General features: G+C 38.1%; 1 protein-coding gene across 6 annotated transcripts in view; it reads left to right on the forward strand.

Annotated features, from left to right (window-relative positions):
• Nucleotides 1-21,673, forward strand: part of BRF1 (BRF1 general transcription factor IIIB subunit) — a 231,271-nt gene that overhangs the window by 55,195 nt on the left and 154,403 nt on the right. For 3 of the 6 annotated variants that reach the window (XM_088149756.1, XM_088149755.1, XM_088149757.1), the window contains one exon: nucleotides 11,890-11,978. The exons of 1 other annotated variant lie outside the window; for it this stretch is intronic. In XM_088149756.1, the coding sequence (XP_088005882.1) occupies nucleotides 11,890-11,978 (89 nt within the window). The remainder of the gene's footprint in view (nucleotides 1-11,889; nucleotides 11,979-21,673) is intronic. 2 more of the 6 variants (XM_088149754.1, XM_088149753.1) reach the window with 1 other exon arrangement.

Here is a 21,673-nt window from a genome sequence, read left to right on the forward strand (position 1 = left end):
TGCTGTTAAAATTGGTTAATTGTTGTGGGGTCCTCTCCAGATTAATGAATGAAATATTTTCTGATTTTTTGGATAAATTTGTAGAGCTGCATTTGGATGACATACTGATTTTTTTCAGATCCATCTTTGCATGAAACTAGCTCATTTTAGAAGGGTCTTAGAGTAACTCTGCAGGCACAAACCTTTTGCTAAGGTGGAAAAATACGTGTTTGGCCTTCCCTGTTGGATTATTTGGATTACTAGCTCTGTACAAAATGAATACAAATGGATCCCAGAAAAGTTCAGTCTGTACTCTCAAGACAAGCACTTAGAAAAGTGAATAATGTCTAGCATTTTCTGGGCTTTGCAAATTGTTTTTATTCCTAATTTTGCAGCACACATAAGACCTGTGTCACAACACCTAAAGAAAGGACATACATTCAATAGGTTTACCCAAGAGTAAGCACATTTTAAGATTTGGAAATTGCAATACTATCGATTCTCAAAAGAGGCCATTCTGATGATAGACTATGATCAAACACTTACTGCACTTAAGCAATGTGTTAGAGATTTGGAAGCCCAACTGGATAAATCTCCCCTACCCAGGAACATGTTCCTTAGTAGTCATGCTCCTTTTTTTAGGCCAGCAAGATACAACTCTCTTTGTGGAAAAATACTCAGACAATTCTGATTTATGTTAATGTACATTTACTTTTGCCAGACCAATACAATTCTATTTCCTTGAATGAACTTCAATTCCTTGAAGTTAAATTTTATTATACCGTCTGTAAAGCTAGACATGGTCTGATGACTCAATGACCCAGATACAATTTTATGATGTCGTATTTTATTTGAAATAGAAAATTATTCTTTATTTGTAGAATTCTGGTCAGTGACTGTAATAAGGATTAAGAATACATAAAGTTAAGAGCTGTACTTAATGTTCCTTGTTTTGTTTATCGTGTTTTTAAAAAACTTGAAAACATGTGCTGGTTGTACCATAATTCTTTTTTGACCAGTGGGCATGAATAGGCTTGAAGAAAGAAAATTAATTTTTGTTATTAATGGAGATTAACTGTTTTTTTCCTCCTGAACTACAATGACCTTGTAGAGAGAAAATTTTAGAATTTTGTGTTATTTTTAAACTATGTTTTGTTATGAAAAGCTTTAGCAAAGAGCGGAAAAAACATTCTACTCTGTCTAGTGGACTATAGAATTGTAGTGGTGGAACTGAGTTTATAGAATAAAAGACTGGCAGTCTCAAACTTCCCCTCTCAGAAGTCCTATGAGTCTACAAACACTAGCTCTGCCTCCTGTCTTGGTGTTTTAAAGGCCTTAACGTTCAGTATACTTTGGTTGTTCTAGGTTTATTGGCGTTCTTCTACCTGTTGCTCTCCAGATGTTTTGGACTACATCTTGAGGGCTTAGTCTGATCATGTAAAGTGGATATAGGATGACTTGATGTTATTTCTACTACCTTATGTATTTCTGGAACAGGGCAAAATCTAGAAGAAAGCAATGGAAATGGCTTTGCTACAGAATTGTTCTATCTTTACTAGGTGTCATGGTACCCTTCTAGTTTCTGGTTGGTATGCTGTAGCTGCCCATCTTTTATATTTAATGTAGATATTTTATAACTGGGTAGGTAAGGATTATATTTTGTACATTATTTTCAAACTTTGCTGCTCCTATTGTAAAGTTGTTGGATTCTATCTTGGCTGTATTTCATTTTTCAAGAGTTTGAAAACAAGTTTCAGTTGGTACCAGGATTTCTGATGCTTATTAATGTATCTCTTAGCCCAGAAAATAGTGAAGTAATGTGCAAAGTGAATGCACAGGTAGAATCTCTCTTTTATCTGTTGTGTGAAGACTCAGAAGTTACAAAAGTGAAAAAGATTAATGTAACTTTCCTTGCACAAATACTGGATTTTTCAGTTACAGAATACCTCTTTAGAATTATATGTTTTCCACAGTAGGTAGGGGATGTTGAATCACACAAATGTAGATAGCTAGAGTGGTAAGTAGTTGTTGTAAGGAGTCAAATTGATTAGTCAGGAACAAGAAGTTTCCAAGCTAGAGAGAACAGTTATGTCAAAATAGATCAGATGTCCCTCAAGGGCAGCAAGAAAAGTATCTGTTGACTTAAAATGGCAGGAGGAAAGGTCCTAGAATGTAAACCCCAGAGCACAGACCTATATATAGGTTTTAACTCCTGTGTTGTAGCTCCTCTGTGTATATATCACTTCACTCTTGTTTGCAATAAAGAAAATAATTTCACTGTGTTGTGTGTGTGATTCTTTGGCCAAGAGACAGTTCCTGATAAAGGTTTAAGTGTTTGAAGAGTTAAGATTTACCACTATGTCTGGCGTGAAGCTTGATAGTTGTACTTGGAACCAGATCAGGATGACCTGTACTCAGATACAAGAAAATCTAATACTAGTTTTGGAGGCAGAGACTGAAGCGCATGGACAAAAGATAAAAAGTTCTATCTGGCTTCATTCTGTCACACGTTAGTTTCAGGTCACCCAGGAAAAAACAAAGCTAAACCAAACCATATAATAATTGTAAGGCAGCTTTCCTGATTTTTGGTACTACATAGGTGGGTTACTGCTATTGGTTACACACTTTTAAATAAAAGCCCTTATAAAAGATTGACTAAAGGTAGTTGAAACATTTTGGGAATATTAGACTCTTGTTTAAGATAGCCAAGTAGTTATTTATATTTACAGAGGGTATGAACAGTGGTAGATGGATATGTTGCATGCAGAGATCTGTCTGTCTGTATGCCATTCAAGGATAATAGACCTGAAACACTGCCTGAAGCTGAGCAGTAATCTGCCTTGAGCTCTGAAGCACTCTTCATATGCCTTCATTCAACAAGCTCTATCTTCTGATAGCTTAATTCTGTAGCTCTTAAAGTGGGGCTTATGTTGTAAACAAAGAAACCATATTGCAGATCATGTTTTCAGTTAACTGGGGCCCAGAATAAAGTAAATTTAGCAGTGAGTGGGTGATTCTCACTCGAGGTATTATTTAGTACTAGCTCTCCTGTCTCCCACCTGACTTCCCATTCTTAAAAAATCTTTTTTTCTTTAGTCTCCCATACTTATTTCTTTTATTCTTCTCATTTTCCTGTCCTTGTGAAATTTGTGGTCCTTTTCTATCAATCCAATTTATTCTTTCTGTGCCCCCAGAAAACCCCAGATAATGATTGTTTGACAATTTTCATTGCAATAATACTTTCCTTAAATTATTGTGAAAACATAAAACTGTACTACACTCCAAATGCAATTTATTTGGTAGAATATCTTGTATGGCTGTGTGCGTGTGTGTGTGTGTGTGTGAGAGAGAGAGAGGGGAGGGAGGGAGGGAAGGAGGGAGAGGTGCCCAATAATATGTGAGAAAAAAATAAACTTGGAAAAATCAGTTGTGTATATATGTTGGGCTATATTTTTAGAGATATTTTTGATTAAAGTTCATATCTACATACTATTTAATACATTCTGATTATAACGACCAATTTATAATGTCTTTCTTCATTGCATGGAATATGTTTTTTATGATCCACAAAAAAGATGATAGCATATACGATAGTCCAAATCTATCATTGTTAACATTTCACTGTATTCAGTGACACTTCCAGCAAAATATGCTTAGGATTGCTGCCTGTAGAGCAGGGTTCCCCCCTCCCCCCCGTCCCCAAGGATATTGTATATGTACAGACTGTAAAAGCACAGAACTATTCATCTATTTGTCTTGTAAAATCTCACAGCTATCAGAAAATTCCTCATTGAGGAAACAAATAACTGTGTACATGTAATTATAAGTTGAAGTAAAGATGCCATGCAGTCAAGCTTGATTTGTGATGACTTCATGGACTCATTCATGCCATTTTTGTGGCAGCAAGATGGAAGTGGTTTGCTGCTGCCTTCTTCTGGATTGTTTTTCAACTTCCCAGTAGAACCCACGGTCCTGGTGTTCCCTTTTGTTCTCAGCTGATCAGTCATCCAACCCAGGCTTATTTAGGTTCGAAGTCCAGACAGTGCCACTTGCCTGCCAAGATTTTGCAAGGATTTCAGAAAGATAATAGACATCAAACTTTTTGAACACTTGCAGGTGCTATTGCTTTATAAATGATAGAATTGTTATCATAATTTTGACCCAAGCTTTTGGCAAAAGATAGTGAGACCCTGACTTCATTGCACTTGCCATCTTTTACCTTTACCTTTTGTCTTTTATTAATTTTATTGTAATTTTCTTTGATTGTTGTGAGCTACCCAGAGTAGTTGAGACTCGGGCAGCATGCAAGTATTATTAATATGCTTGGTCGCACAGTCAGCCAGATGTTTAGATTGGATTTGGCTATTGAGTCCTTTCCAAGGACCTGTGATAGGCAGATGTTGTCATTTAATAACATTAAAGGTATTGTTGCAGGATGTAAGCTGTTCCAAGAAAAGCTACCTTTTGCAATAGACTGATGGTGATTTTGTCAATTATTATTATTGTTGGTTGTATTATTATTTTATAATCATCATCATCATAATAATAATTCTGTCTCTTTGCAGTTGCTAAGTGAGGAAAGTACCTTCTTCTCTCCCATGAATTTACTCATTATGAAATAAAGCAGGAGTGAACAGTTTACTCAGCCAGAAGGGTTCCATTTTTAAAAATTATTATTTTGGTGTCTGAAAGCTATAGAAGACAAATATAAGGACACAGCAATGTTACTGGGTTCACAAGTGGCTGCTAGGGTTGTAAAAGTTTAAAAAAAAGGATAAAAATAATTTCATGATAAATAGGCCATTTTAGTGTTTGATTTTGGAGTGGAATCTAGGTTTGACCTGAGGCTGCAAAATGGGTGCTGGAAAGCTACATGTGGCCCATGGACAGTGAATCGTCCACCCTCAGAATAAAGGTTAAATGTTCTACTGTACCAGAACACTTGTAGTGGTGTGTGCTCTTTAGTGCTTAAATGTTATCTAGCTTTGAATGATTCAGCCAATATGAAGCATTAATCTTTTCCCATTCACTTTTTCTGATCCATTTGACTTATTAAAATCATACTACATTTGATTCTGGGGTTGGCTGGCGATCTTTTTATATCTAGAAATTAATTTTTCTTGATCACATCAAGCTAATTTTCAGAATATCCAACACTATTTCAATCACTCTGCTCTTCTTTAGAAGTGTTTGGTTAAGTTAGATTTGGGCCTGGAAAGAGCTTAAAAACTTTGCTGTTGGTTTCTTAACTTTCCCTTCTCTCAATTCCCAGGACTTGTATTTTGACATATTGAAACCTTGCATGCTTTAATTTGGATGCAGTTGGATACAGTAGCCTGAATTAGTTGAGAACCATTTCATTGCTTTTGTAGCCAACTGAACATTTATAACTAGATTTGAACTTTGCTGTATTTAGTGTTTTTTGTTCTTTATATAGCTCCTTTTTGATGGATATGAAATATCTGTCTATAAATAGTTGCCAAATAGCTTTGCCCAAAGGAATAATCTTGTAAACAAAAGGGGCTTGACTGTATATGGGGGTCTCAGTGCTTGCATGGATAATATTGAACTGGATCCTATCAAGGGGGACAAATGTTGGTTTGTGTTTTGCATTCCAGCCTCAGGAAAGACCTTAAATATGCCTCGCTCCAGGCTTGTGACCTTTTCTTTTCCAGCAAGCTGTTGGGAATGAAGTCACTATTTCTGTGATTCATAATCCTCCAACTTCTCATTCTCATTCTCTCTCCCTCCCCAACTCTAAAAAAGCTTGCAAACAAAAGAGTGTTTTTACAACTGCTTCCTACTGATAATTGCTCTCACCCAGGCCAGCCCAGCAATAGAAAATGACACATTTCCCCTTTGTTGTGTAGTTTGGCATCTAAACATTACCAGATATTACTAGAAGTGGGCTGAGCGTTTGCGGTCTGAACTTTTCCTATTCTTATTTATTCATGGCTCTCTGAATCTCCTTCAAAGAAGGTTGCTGACTGATAAGATTTTGCCTTGCCTTCAAGCTGTGGAATCCACTCCCTTGGGAGATGCATTTCGCCTCCGCTGTTTCGGATCTCAGGAATGGAGTTAAGCTTTTCCCCTTTATTCAGGCCTTTTGAGTTGTAATAATAATAATTGTAGCCATTTTTGTAGGTTTCTAAAGGTTTATATTTGAACAGTTGGCTGTCTTAAGTGTGGTATGACAGGCATAAATTGAAATAATAAAGTGATATAATAATGTAATAATAATAATAATAATAATAATAATAATCCTTTTGTGCTCTGTATTTAACCAAACAGTACTGTGCTAAACCATTATTTATTCTTGGGGTTTGCATGTGTGCTAGGCAGTCTTTGCTGGCTATGACAAAACCCCATCCAAGCGTTTTGAAAGTTTGATTACCCAAGCTATTGGATATGTTGGTCTCCACATCTGCTGGACTCTAGGCTAGGGAAGTCTGGCATGGGGTAATTATATAAATTATTAAGAAAGTATATATGAGATGCTTTGAATGCTATATAAATATTAATGGATTTTTATTTCATCCACACTCAACTGAACCCAGGGTATTGTACGCTTTGCTCTTTAGTAGGATAGATTATTTTTATCTTTCCAGATCTAGTTTCCCCCATCATTTCCAGTGGTTGGGGAAAACTCAACAAACTTTGTAGTTGAGGGGAGATTTAAAATAGATTTGATCTGTGGGCAGTTCTTAACTATTTCTTGTATTGGCTTTCTTTTAGCAAAAGTCCCAGTACTAGGACTGAAGTTGCCTCTATATTACTAAAGCACCTAGGATGGAGCATAAAACTTTTCTGATGAATTCTCATTCATTAGGACCCACATGCTTATCAATGAATTAGATTTGTGGAGGATGCAAGGGAATTATCTATGTTCTTTTTTCTGCAGCCTCCTTTACCATTTCTACTCTGTTCTGGAAGTTTTTAGGAGATTTAGGAGATATGCAAATTAATGAAAATTGCCCTCTGACTTTCTTTATAGTGAGTGTTGCATGAGTAAACTACAGGTAGTCCTTGTTTAGCAACTGCCTTGTTTAGTGGCTGCAGTTATGGTGATGAAAAAGTAACTTTATGACCAATCCTTGCATTTACAACTTTTGTGGGTCTGTAAAGCAAAAGAAACCTGAAGTAAGATCATAAGCACAGTTGTGGTTTCACTTAGCAACTGCTTCACTTAATGACTGAGTTGCCAGTCCCAGTTGTGGTTGCTAAATGAGGGCTACCCATATTTACTTATTGAACTCTGGTTCCAAGGAAAAGCAATTAAGCTCTAAAGTACAGGTAGTCTCCAGTTTAAGAACAAGTTCTGTTCCCAAGGTCTATCCTTAAGTCAAATTTGTATGTAAGCTGGAACGGTATTATTGTATAATACTGTATAAGTAGTATTGTATAATTAACTCGAATCATTGTGTATTTAATTTGAATTTTGCTACAGTAGGCTCCCTTCTTAACTATGGGTCGCCTGTTAACCAGGTATTCTTAATCTGGGGACTACCTGTAAAGTGCTTTGGTTTGCTGCATGTGAGTGAATGGCTAATTTATAAGGAAGCAAGAGAGTGACACATTCAAAGGCCATAGAGATCAAACCTTCTCTATGACTTCAGAATTAAAAATTGGACTCATAAATCCATTCCTGCTGTTTGCATAGCTTCATCCTTGTTTTATGGTTGTATAATATTTGGAAACTGGCTTTTATATTTGCAGATTCTTCTTTTTATAGCTTTTCTTTGAAGAGCTAGTAAGAACTGATTGGAAGCTCTTTCTGAGTAGTCTGAAACAGTAATAAAACCACACCCTCTTGTTTTACTGGTAAAGTAGTTGTCTAAGGGTGTGTCTATGTAAAAGACTTGTCTGAAGTTGGATGTGCTTGTACAGGCTATCCAATCTTATGTAGCTTATGTAAGAAGAACCCAAAGAATCAATTCAGCCTCTGTAATTTTGTTTTTTTTTTACAAGTTGTTAAGCGAGGTATGACTGATTTGCAATACCAGTAGGTCTTTGCATTTTACTCTACCACAATATATGCATACTTTTTAGAAGCCTGCATACCACACATGTTTGCACAGAAGCTGCAAATATGTCATATTTTTATAGTGTAGTGTATTTTTGTTGAGAACTGAACAGTGAATTATGAAGGTTTTTTTAAAATCTCATTTCTGCTATGGCAGTAAATAAATCACTATCAGCCTCAGTTTCTCCATCTGCAGTGTTAGGAAAATTAAGATTTACTATATAAATTAATGTAAGTATTATTGATTTCATTAAGGATTTGCTAGTTAAAATGGTCAGGGGATACTTCATTTCTAGCTAATAAGATAAAAAGAACGTTGGCAATTTATGTCAACTAATATTCAGTATGTTTCTTATCCAGCTGAATGCACATATGATTTATTTATTTATTTATTTGTTTAGCAAATTTATATGGCTGCCCATCTCACTGAACATGACTCTGGGTGGTATATAACCAGCAACAATTAAAACAGTATAACGACCATTAATTAAAATAAATTAAATATAAATGAAAAGCAAGATTGCAGGAGAATAACAACCATCTAGGTACAATACAACTGTCTCACGGGCTCCCCATGGAATGCCCAAGGTTGTTGGAAAAACCCTGTTTTAAGGGTTTTCAAGCTTTCTGGAAGGCTAGCAGGGTTGGGGCTAACCTCACCTCAGGGGGAATGATGTTCCAGAGGGCAGGAGCCACCGCTGAAAAGGTCTGTCTTCTGGGTCGTGTCAGATGGAACTTGTTAAGTGGATGGGATTCGCAACATACCCCTTCTGTTGGACCTGATGGGACGAGCAGATGTAATTGGGAAGAGGCAGTCCCTCAGATAACCTGGCCCCATGCCATGTAGGGCTCAAAACCAGCACCTTGAATTGCATCTGGAAGCAGACTAACAGCCAGTGCAGCTCATGGAACAGAGGTGTAATGTGTGCCATCCTAGGGGCACACATAACTGTCTACACAGCTGTACTCTGCACCAGCTGAAGCTTCTGGGTGCTCTTCAAGGGCAGCCCCATGTAGAGCGCTTACAGTAATCCACTCTGGAGGTCACCAGGGCATGAGTAACTATGAATAGACCCTCATGGTCCAGGAAAGGGTGCAACTAGTGCATGACATAAAGCTGTGCAAAGGGCCCCCTAGCCGCGACTGCCACCTCCTTATGCTTATCCACAATATTTTAAATATTTCAAAGCCCTGGAGTTTTCCACTGTTGATACAACTTGACACCAAAAATAAATTCCATATTCAAAAATATTTGCATAAATAAAACGTTTAATATGTTACAGATAGTTCTCAGTTTAAGAACGAGTTCTGTTCTCAAGGTCTGTCCTAAACTCGAATTTGTATGTAAGCTGGAACAGTATTATTGTATAATACTGTATAAGTAGTATTGTGTAATGAACTCAAACCATTGTGTATTTAACTTGAATTTTGCTACAATAGGCTCCGTTCTTAACTATGGGTCATCTGCAGCCCAGGTGTTCTTAACCTGTGGACTACCTGCATTCAAGAATCATTTGGCATATACTGTATTAAGGTTCTACCATAAAACAGTGCTGAACCATACCCGGTTTCACTCTCCCTTGTTATATGATAATAGACTGATGGATCCAGCCACTCTTAATCTTTCACAAATATAATTTTTGTGAAAAAATAGAAAAGCAATTAGATTCAATTGCTCAGCCCTGCTTGGAATGCTGCCACCATACTCACAGCGCATTGACAGAGGATGTGATCAAAAAAAGAGAACACTGCTTAGGGTCTCCACAAATCTACATCCAACTTGGATGAAGTCCACAGAATTGTTTAGAAGACAAAAATGGGAAGGGAAAGAATTACATAGTTTGCTCAGATCTCCTTGGAAGAAGGATAGCATAAAAATAGAATACATAAATTATTTCTTATTGCATTTTTCTTGGGGAAAATTCATTTATATTTTAAAGATAAAATTCTGTAAAAATCACATGCTGCTGTAAAACCAATTAACCATTTTAATAACAACAACAACAATATATTAAATTTGTATGCCACCCTCTGGGAGGCTCACAACGATCAAAGAAATTACAATAAAATAAGTAAAAACATAAAAGATAACAAAGCAAGAGAGATTAAGCCAGGTCTTCACAGATCTTCTAAACAACAGCAGAGTGGGGACCATCTGCATCTTGGGGGGAACCTCGTTCCAGAAGGCAGGCGCTGCTAGAGAGAAGGCACGCTTCTGGGTTCCCAATAGATGACATTGTTTAATTGAAAGAACCCAGAGTGTGCCAACCCTGCAGGATCATATTGGCCAGGCAGATGTTATGGGAGACAAGCAGTACGGTTTTATAGGTAACAGCCAGCACCTTGAATTGCACCCAGAAGCAAACCGGCAACCAATGCAACTCGTGCAACAGGGATGCTACAATGGGCATACCGAAGCATGCCCATTACTGCTTGCGCTGCCACATTCAGGACCAATTGAACCTTCCAGGTGGTCTTCAAGGGCAGCCCCATGTAGAGCATGTTGCAGTAGTTGAGCCATGAGGTGACTAGGGCATGAGTGATTGTCTGAAGGGCCCTAAGAAAGGGCACAACTGGCACACCAAATTCAGTTGTCCAAACCCTCATAGCCTGCAGTCACTGGAATAGAACCTTGCCAGCCTCACTGGTGATGGTACTTATGATACGAAACCCCAAACTGGCAGATGACCTCACCCAGTGGTTTCATGTAGATGTTGAAAAGGGAGAAAAAGGAGAACCCTGCAGCACCCCACACAGAAGGGGCTGTAATTTTGGTCTGTAATTTCCCTGGACTTAGCTAATAGAAACTCTTTGTCCTAGATAGAATGATCAGTGAGAGACTTGTAAGAATTAGTGCCATACATACTGTTGAATGATGCAGTATTCCAGTGGTCTTGTGAAATAGCATAAAGATGGATGTAATTCAAAGAAAGAATGCTGTTTTTCTTAAATCTCTTTAAAGAAATGTGGCTGAAGTGCTTTAACTCTTGTTTCTGCAATTCTTACGATACATTTTTCTGAATTAAAATGGGAAGCATTCTTCATTTTTCCTTCCAAGTGGGTTACTTTTAAAATACATATAGTTGTGAAAATGATTTTCTTTCAATTCAGTGTGTGTGTATGTGTGTGTGTGTGTGAGATATTCTTGATTAAAAGGAAAATAAGCTTAGTACCCCCTGCAGAAATGTATCAGTCTGCTTCTGAAATGATTTTGAGTGAAAAAATGGACTGAAAGCGAACAAAGGAGGGCAGTGGAGGAAAGGGCAAAGCTCCCCAATGATAATTGAAATAGAGATACAGTGGAAAATTGGCATGTCCAATGTATAATTGGACATGCTTCCCATTGCTCTTTCGGCAATATTTACTAGGAAATACAGAATGTGATGAACTAGCACAACATGCACAATTTACTAGAAGCTAGGGAGAGCAGAGTCTGAATTGGAGGATGGGTTCATGGAACAAGCCTGATCCTGTTTTTTGACACCCCATAACTATATTTATAGAAGGCTTTGAAGGACATCATGATTTGGTTAAAGCTTGGAGAAGTGAAGGATTGGGATTCTGGATTTTATTAAGATGTATTCCCCATTCCTTATGACAGTTGCTAAGTTAAGCACAGAGATTCCTAAACTTTGGCAGCAGTTTTGTGCCTCTTAACATATAGTTCTGTTTTGAAATCCATGTGCATTGTTGGCTGAGATATCCATTTAAACCTTAAGCAAACTTTCTCTTACAAAACCAAGAACAAAATACAACTTAAATGTTTATGTGCATCCTCCCTTCCCCCTTTTAAATCCTCATCATCTCCTTGCTAAGAACTGGAATATTAAGATGTCCTGTTTGTGTGCTTTCAAAATAAAATGATTTTGTCTTTTCCTTGTTGCCAGTCAAATACAGTGGAGCAGGACTGAGTGTGCTCTTAAGTTCCTTAACCTCAGCCATAGACATGCTGCTTGATCTCAGTGACCTCCTTCAGGTAATTATATCTGCTTTTGTTTAAATATTCTGTTAAAACATTAACCCGTGCCAAAAACTGAAAGCAAAGAGATTGTAATAGCAGCTTTATTCAAGAAACCTTAGTTGTCTTTTTCTCCCATTTTGCAATGCTGGTTAGGAAAATCACAGAGATTGTAAATCAGGGATAATCGTTTAGTGCAATTAGAATAAAGTATTTGGTGTCTATCATTCCCTTCTACAAATAACAGATCAACAGTTAGTATAATTGTGATGCTAATAATTATGCTGCCAACGCTGTGGGCTTTATACTCTGTTCAGATTAATATTTTTTGTTTTTAAAAGAAGGATTTAAAAGTACTGGCAAAAGCAGGGGCACAGTTATATAAAGTGGGAGGGAAATTATTTTAGCAGAAACTTCAGAAGTTGGCTTGAAAGAAGAATTTTGGCAAAACTATATAAGAGGGATGCATCTGGACTTTGTGTTCTTTCTTAAATAACTATTTCCCAACTTGGGGCTCTTCAGGTACATTAGGACTGAACTTCCCAGAATCTAGCATCTGGAATGTTCCAGGTTAGAGATGATTTTTCCACATATATTATGATGGTTTGATGAACTTCTACTGTACACTGCATGAGAATGATTTAGCTGAAACATGCAGGGTAATGCATAGACAAATACATTGCCATTGCAATAACAATAAATGTATATATTTATTTAAAAGACTTACGTATATGGCTGCCTATATGCACTATAACCTTGGGCAGCTGACAGAACAATGATAAAACATAAAACCATAACAAAAACTCCTGGTGCGCCAAAGGAAACACTTCCCCACACATCAGCATTTCACTTTAATGCTTGTGGGAAGAGCCAGCTCTTTAAGACCTTCCAAAAGGCTAGGAGTGTAGAGGCCTGCCAGATCCCATTTAAGGAAAGGGACCTAGAGTGTGCCCACCATAACTGTCCTAGTGGAATGGGCAGATATCTTCAGGAAGAGGTGATCCTGCAAGTAGCCTGGCCCTGTGCTATTCAGGACTTTAAAGGACTTTCAACCAGCACCTTGAATTGCACCCAGAAGAAACTGGAAGCCAGTGCAGCTCACACAGCAGCAGTGTGATATGAGCAAACTGTGGAGCACCCAGGACTGCTGGGCTGCTGCATTTTGGACCAGTTGTAATTTTTGGATGGTCTTCAAGGGCAGCCCCATGTAGAGCACATTGCAGTAATCCAACCAGGAAGTGATCAGGGCATGAGTAACTCTGAGCAAGGCGTCATGGTCCAGGAATGGGTGCATTTGGCAAATCTCTGTGAAGGCCCCCCTAGCTATAGCTGTCACCTGCTCCTCAAGCAGGTGCCCCGAGTCCAGGAGGACCCCTATATTGCACACCAGCTCTGTCCATGGGAGTGCTGCCCTAGTATCAGTCTTACGAGGTAGAGTAGACAGTAAACATGACCAGATGAGCTAATTCTACTTTATCGTAAAGCTACATTAACAGAATATTGCAAGTCTGAAAGTACATCTCTCCCCGTCTCCTTTATAGCCTAAGTAATTAGGAAGGTCTCTTCTGAGCCTTTTGCCCCACCCGTATTCCTGTTGTGGGCTCAGCTGCCTTTTATCTGACCGTTTCCCTGGCTGTGTCTCTTTGCCCTGTCTCCCAAGATCATTCCCACATACTGTTACAACTGGCAAGACTGAGAGATAACACCTTACCAGATCCAGGGGTACCAAAAACCCAAAGCCACCCTTCCTTGCTAGGAGAAAGTCAGAGCCAGTTCTTCCCCATCCAGATACATACAGCCTCCAGGCACTGAGCCAACACCATTGCTTGACCAGCCAAGGGTGGAGAAGTATAACTGGATGACCTCTGCCAGTGATCTCATGTAGATGTTAAAGAGGAGAGGTGAGAGCTGAGCCCTGAAGCACCCCACAGTGCAAGGGTCTAGGGCTTGATCCCTTCCCTCAACACTGTCTGGAACCAGCCATAGAGGAAGGAGGAGAACCAGTGCAAAACTGTGCCCCCCACTGCCAACCCTGGGAGCTGGTCCAGAAGAATACCATGGTCAATGGTATCAAATGCCACTGAGAGTTGCAAGAGGGCCAGGAGAAATGTACCCTCTGCCCCCCAATCCTGAGTCCTCCACAGGGACAACCAGTGCTGTAGCCCAGCCTGAACCCTGCCTGAAAAGGGTCCAGATAATCTGCTTCATCAAGAGCCCCCTAAACTGAGTGCCTACTACCGTCTCAACAACATTCCCTAAAAAGGAGAGGTTGGAGACTGGACAAAAGTTGTCTTATCACAAGTCAGGTCCAAGGCACCATCCCCTCCCTCAATGAGATATTAATCTCTACTTAAACCCAACCACATGCAATCTCCCAGGAGGCCTTAACTGCCCAAGAGGGCCATGGTCCAAATGTGTTGCACATGTTTGAAATGACCATTTTGTATATTCTGTGTACAACTTAGTGGTGAAAATTATTCTTTACCTCCTCTTCTCAGTTGTCTTTAAATAACTGGCATCCTCTCACCAATTTAGTACTCTGAAATTGCAATACTTTTAGCATATTTAATTTTTTACAGTGGATGAGGTTTAGTCCAACTGTACTCTGAAAAACTTATTTCTCAGTAGACATATATATGATTATACTGCTTCATTCTAAAAGTAACTTCATTTGACAGTACATTGGGTTTGTGGGGAGAGAGTGAAATATCCTTAAGGTTTTTGTTTATGATGTATTATAAGAAATCCTTATTAAATGGATAATTTGTAAGGTCTTTCTTATCTTGATAATGTCTGATTTATCTCTTAAGGTATTAGTTCTTTTGGATTAGAGGTCCTTGTTTAGCGACTGCCTTGTTTAGTGACCATTTGAGTTACGATAGTGATGAAAAGGTAACTTTGCACCAATCCTCGTATTTATGACCTTTGCAGGTCTATAAAGCAAAGGAAAGCTGAAGTAAGATCATAAGCACAATTGCTGTTTCACTTAGCAACTGCTTCACTTAATGACCAAGTTGCTGGTCCCAATTGTGGTCACTAAATAAGGACTACCTGTACTGCTAAATCTTGTCAAAAGTTTTCAACTTTTCTGAACTTTCTTTAAAAACTGTATTCAACATGGAACCATATTAACAGCTAATATATAACTACACAATGTATTATAAACCATATATTACTTTTTCTTTTATCTACCATGACCCCTCTCAATCATATGCCTTTTCTGCAAATAAGCTGAAAGTAACAAACTGCAGATTTGGATACCAGGCTGCCAGTCTTTGTAGTGGAGAAATAATATATTTATATATTAGTACATGTTATCAAAATATATTTACATGCAGGTAGGAGACAAGTAAGTATGCAGATTTATGCTAATTAGAAAGCCTTATTTTAATATACTTTAATATAATTTGTTTGAAATGTCTTTGTTTAAGAAACAGTTTCTTAAAATTTTTGTTTAATTTATGGTATTTGTGAAGCCAATAATTAGCTCAGTGAAACTAATTACAAGCCCAAAGCTGAATTCCAAAATAATTTCAAGAATTCTTAAAATGAGGATTTGTCAAAAATTTTAGCCACAGCTGGAAAAATAGCCCACCCTATCTTCTGGGTAGATTTTTCTCACAAACTGAATAGGAGGCGGGAGAGGGAGAGTAAGTATACTGGAGCCCTTTAAAATATTCAGTAAAAAATTAAGAACATTGATTCATAAAGTTCATGATTTTTGTTATCTATATCTTAATGTTCATAGTATGGGAAATTATTTGTTTTCCATATAACTCTATTAAGATTTTAATAAAGGAAGATGAAAACTAACATAAACTAATATTTAGAATAAAGAAAAGAAAGAAAAAAAGGAAGGAAAAAAAGACAAAGCCAAAAGGGCAGAAAAAAAGAAAGAAAATATAAAGAAGTAGCTTCCAATTTTCTTTACAGCAGTTATGCGCATAAGTAAAAATTTACGTCTTGCTGTATGGTTACAGCATGACTTTCATTTTTTCTATAATCTTTTTTTTTTCTAACCACAGTATGGGAAATTAGATGACTGAACTCTTATTACAGGAAAGCAAATATGATTTAATGAATATAGCTGAAAAATAGTAAGCTGATTCCATGACCATATAGCAATTGAAGAATACATCTTGTTCAGGGGGAACATAAGTAATACAATGGAGTTATATGTTAAAAATATCCACCTCAAAGCAGTATTGTTGTTGGTATCTGCTACCAGCTATTGAACTTAGAAAAAGTTATAGATAGTACTTTTCAAAAGCAAATTGCAATTCTTTCTTATAGTAGTAATGAGGGAATGTTAATTATCCCTACATCTGTTGGAAGGCAGAGTCAGTGAAGCATGAACTGTCTGGAATATTCAAAAAGAACAGCTCTTCTTTTTCAGTAAGGCACAAGGAGATCAGCCTTTTCTGACATGATCGTAACCAACAGGGAAGATACAATAGACAGACTGGAATTAGTTGGGGAATCAACTTTGGGTAAAAGTGATTGTGTAATGCTGCATTCTTGATTTTAAGGGAAATTAAAAGGAGATGAAGTCATACATGTACCTTGAAATTGAAGAAAATGGATTACATGGCAGGAGAAGTTAATGGGAAAAAGGGCAAACTTCCTTAAAATGGAGAGACTAAAAGCAAAACTGCAGACAAGTCCAACAAGGAAGAAAAATGGAAGACTGCAGAAGAAGCCAATGTGATTGCACAAAATTTTTAGTGAATGTTAAAAAAATAAAAAAGAACACAAATAGGAGACAGAAAGAGGAATAGAAGGAATATGTATTACTAACTCAGATTTGTAGAGATAGTATCAAGAAAATTAAAGCTCAAAATGATCTGAGGTTGGTAAAAAAAAAGTTTTTTCAAACATATTCAGAAATAAAAGAGAAAAAAATTCAGCTGTTGAAAGAAGAGGGCATAAAGGATAACAGATCACAAAGGCAGAATTACTCAGCTCCCATTTTGATTTGGTCTTCCCTAAAAGGATATCTCTTCCACCAGGTGTTTGTGAAAAACAGGTTCAAGGAGCATAGTTCCAGCTTGAGTCTGAGAGAAATATAGTCAAATATCTATTTACTCTGAATGAGTTTAAATCTCCAGGGATAGATGAATTGCATCCTAGGATACCAAAGGAATCCTCTGAAGGTCTGGCTGAAGCTCTATTCATATCTTTGAAAAATCCTAAGAGAATGAGTGAAGTACCAGATGTCTGGAAGAGATAAACGTCCTTTTCTTCAGAAAGGGGAAAAAAGGATCTGATCGGATAATAAAGCAATTGTTCTGTAAACACCTTGAAAACAATTCAGTGATACCCAAAGTTAGCATGAATATGTTAAGAACATGTCTTGTTAGACTTGCTTTATTTTTTTGATTAAAAAACTTGAATGGGTAGATCAGGGTCTTGGGGAAGCTGTTGAATGTTGTGCAGAAACAGCTTCCAGGATCTCCTGTGAAGTCCATGGTGCTAGTGTGTGGGGGCTTTGTGATACTGATTATTATAAAGGCCTAGAGCCTGGGTGTGGGTGGTCCGGGGCAGACTTGTTGGAGCTGATAGGAGCCATTCTCGGAGAAGACTGATTTGATATATCACACGATTCAGCTTTTCAGCTCCTTACGCTCCTCTTGAATGCCAGGTCATCAGATCCTTAGACGCCTTGTTTTCAGGTGCTGCTGTTAAACACCAGATCTCCCTGCAATAAGGCTTACCTCATTCATGATTTTATTGTGAATGAGAGGGCAGACGTGACATGCATTACCAAGAGGGGGATGTTCTGGGTTTATCAACAAGCATGATCCTAGGGCTATGGAATTGAGGGTGGAATGGCTATTGTCATGTGAGAGACTCTTAACAGATTGTAGAAGTGCTTGTCCTCAGAAAATTTAATATGAGTCCATGTGTGAAGTTGGGCCCAAGAGATTAGTTGGGATTGCTCTGTTGTACTGGCCTCCCTGCTGCACAGTGGCTTCCCTACTTGAGGCTGTGTCTGGGCTGGTGATCAAAGTTTCCAGGTTTATGGTGTTGGGAGACCTCAACCTGCTTTCACTCATTGTAAACTCTGAGGCAGCTTGGGAGTTCATGGATACCATGATGAGCATGAACTTGACTCAGGTGGTCAAGGGCCCAACTCACTTCAGTGGTCACATGGTGACAAAAGCTTTGGATTGCTCCTGAATGGTCTGTTTCTGTCTGCTGATCCCACGGTCTCCAGGAAAAGAAGTGGCAGAAAAGAGACCTAGAGTACCAGTGGAGAAAGACTGGGAGCAAGTCTGACTGGACATGTGCACGAGCCTAGATTAAGGACTACATTGTGGTGAAAACAGTAGTAAAATTTAACTATTTTTCTTCTCTTACAGTCTATTTTTCTTTTCCACAGAGTGCCATCTAGTAGCCCCTATTTAGGTTGACCCTCACCCTTTAGGAAGGGAGGAGCCTGATCAACTTAAGGACTGCTGTAAGGATTATGTGAAGCATCTGATGGATAAAATTGCTCAAATCCACTCCAGGTTGGACTGACTGGGCAAATTTAAGTGAAGTGACTGAGGCAGAGGCTAGTCTTGCTCTGTTATCTGGGAGGAGTTTAAACCTGTATATCTCAGGGAAGTGGACAGGGTCCTTGGAGCTATGAGTGCAGCCACCTACTGGCTAGATCTGTGTTCCTCCTGGCTGATTAACTGTGCCTAGGGGATGATGTGTGGTTGGGTCCAGACAGTGGTAAATTCATCCTTGAGTGAGAGGATTTTCCCTCCTGCCTTGAAAGAGGTGGTGGTGCACCTCCTTAAGAAACCATTGTTGGACTCAGTGCAGGTAGTCCTCGCTTAACTACCATAATTTGGGATCAGAAATTTGGTCATTAAGCAGTGCGGTCGTTAAGCGAGTCACCATGTGACTGGACCTGATTTTAGGACTATTTTTACAACAGTTGTTAAGTGAATCACCATGGTAGTTAAGTGAATCACATAGTCATTAAGTGAGTCACATGGTCGTTAAGCAAATCCAGCTTCCCCAATGGATGTTTGTTGCCAGAATTTGCTTAATGAACATGTGATTCGCATAACAACTGCGGTGATTCGCTTAAAAACCGTCATAAAAAAGGTCGCAAGTCACAATCACATGACCATGGGGGTGGTGCGACAGTTTGTGACAATCATAAGTGTGCGTACAGGTTGTAAAACACTTTTCCAAGGCTGTCATAACTTTGAACCATTATTAAACGAACTGTCATTAAGCGAGGACTACCTGTATTGCTGGACAGTTTTCATTCAATTTTCAACCTCTCCTTTTTGGGAAGGTTAGAAAAGGTGGTTGGGCTGCAGCTCCAGAGGACCCTGGAGGAAATGGATTGTCTGGATTCTTTTCAGTCAGGTTTCAGGCTGGAATATAGCATTGAGATAGTATTAATTATGTTTATGGATCACCTCTGGCAGAATCAAGATGGGATGGTACAACTCTTCTGGCCCTCCTTGATTTCTCAGCAGTTCTTGATATCAATCATGGTACCCTTCGGGATCAACTTTGGGGATTGGGAGTTAGGCACTGTTTTACCATGGTTCTTCTCCTTTCTCTGGAGACTGTGTGCTAGACTTATGGTTTGTTGGATTCCTCAGAACTTCATGCTCTCCCTTCTCCTATTTAACATTTACATGAGATTGCTAGGAGAGGTCATCCAATGGCATGTGGTCAGGTATAATCAATGTATCAGTTTTGCTGTATGTCTTGACTTCTGGCTGACCAAGTGATGCTGTCAGTGTGCTATCCCAGTGCTTGAAGGCTATTAAGATCTGGATGTGAGTGAACAGGCTTAGGTTCAACCCTAACTAGTTTGTCCAATACATGAAATGGGACTAGAGAGGCTTTTGTAGAATTAGATATTTGATTCTTGATGAAACTCTCTTACTGGTAAATAAATTTTATCTGGCTTCAGATGAATCATTAAAACCTGCCTTTGTAAACTGATTAATGCTAATCACTTTCAGCCATTAGACTTTTGAAGAATGGTGTACAACTGTTTTTAAAGCAAAGGAATTTCTTCAGTATTACATAACACTCTTTTTTTATTAAGCACAACTAGTTCTCCAAAACTTTCAAAAGATTAACTTGATGAATCTAACTGGAATTGTTTGTGACATAGACTTCTTTTAAGACAAGAACTGACCAGGAAGATAATTCATAGGTGGCACTCCACTCCATTAAATTTTAATGTTTTTAGATTGTATTGGCAGAATTGCAAACAGATTGGATATATTACCATCTTTGGGGTCAATGCCTAATTAGTCATTACTTCTTATTAAAAGTTTTGAATAAATTGCAAAATAACCCAGCAATCTCTCACAATGAACCTTGTTGTTTCATTGTCCATATTTCCTAAGGCATATAAATTGATGGAACATATGAAATTGATTCAGTTCCTATTGTTAGCTGCCAGACTTTATATCAAATATACTGGAAAACTGGAATGTATCTTTCACTGAATCCGAAGTATTCTGAAGCATGGGAACTTGCTTTGGCTGAAAAAATAATATAGCAATAAAGAACACTGAAGAATCTTTTAGTTAAGAGTAATTTTACTTGTATTTAGTCTTGATTGCTTGTATTAATACATACATTCTTACTATATTGCCTCTGTCTATGCATTTTTGACAGAAATATTGAATAGGAATATTTAATTTTGTCATCTTTCCTTAAACATACCAATGTACTTATATTCCCAAACAATACATTTTTAAGAATATTAATGCCTGCATAGTTCTAGTTTTAGGTTTTGCTTTTCTTTTTGCTTTTTACCTGTGTTGCTTATTTTACTTCTAGCATTTTGTGATTTACTGCTTGTTCAAATAAATAAATAGATACATACATACATAACGTAGTATTAGGTAGTTAGTTAGACTTAGTGTCATAATCAGGACATGGTACAGTTTTTCCTGGGCTACTTGTTGAAATTGCAGGGGGAGATTGTCTTGTTTTTATGCTTACCCATGTTAATAAGAACTAACACTGATGCACATTTAAAAAGAAAATAGCCTAGCATTCTACCTGTTTTTGTGAGTTTGCATGTGTAGAGAGTTAAAACAAAAGGTAATGGGAAAGCATTTGGACAAGAACCATCTCTAGTGGTTCAACTTATCTGAACCACATCCCACCAGTTAGTTGTGCCTTGGCTCGCTTACTTTTGAATTATTAGACCAAGTCTGTCTGATGGCCACATCTCCCAAGAATTTTCTGTGGCACTTGAAGTGCAACATTGCTCTACCTCAGTGATTAGAAATAGTTCTAAAAACAGCTGGCAGTAGAAGGGGGGTGACAGTTGTGAGGTCAAGTGGGAAGATTCATGGGCAAGGGAGAGGACTGATCAGTGAAGCACGAAATAAGTTCCAGTGGGTTGAATCTTCTGCATTACAGGTACCCCTTGCTCTCCTTATGGGTCAGGAACTGGGCTAGAGGAAAGTACTTTAATATGACTGTGAGAAGAGCTCAATGCAAACAATAATGAGGCTGGATAGACTAATGGTCTGATCAGATGTGGAGCAGTTTTAGAGCAAAATAAGCATACAGGTGATGTGATCTGAATAATCCCCACATTGATCTCTGTTTTGTTTCCTTATGCATATTTTTCCAATGGTGTAATTTCTCTGTGTCCCTCTCTCTTTCCATTTGTCCGTCCATTCAGTGACAAGAAAAGTCTCAAGGAGGTGTTACAGTGGGTATGT

Source organism: Python bivittatus, unplaced genomic scaffold (assembly GCF_059951505.1).
Source record: "Python bivittatus isolate LINGU-HERP-01145 unplaced genomic scaffold, Pbiv_v1 ctg000580_np1212, whole genome shotgun sequence".
NCBI classification, from domain to species: Eukaryota; Metazoa; Chordata; class Lepidosauria; order Squamata; family Pythonidae; genus Python; species Python bivittatus.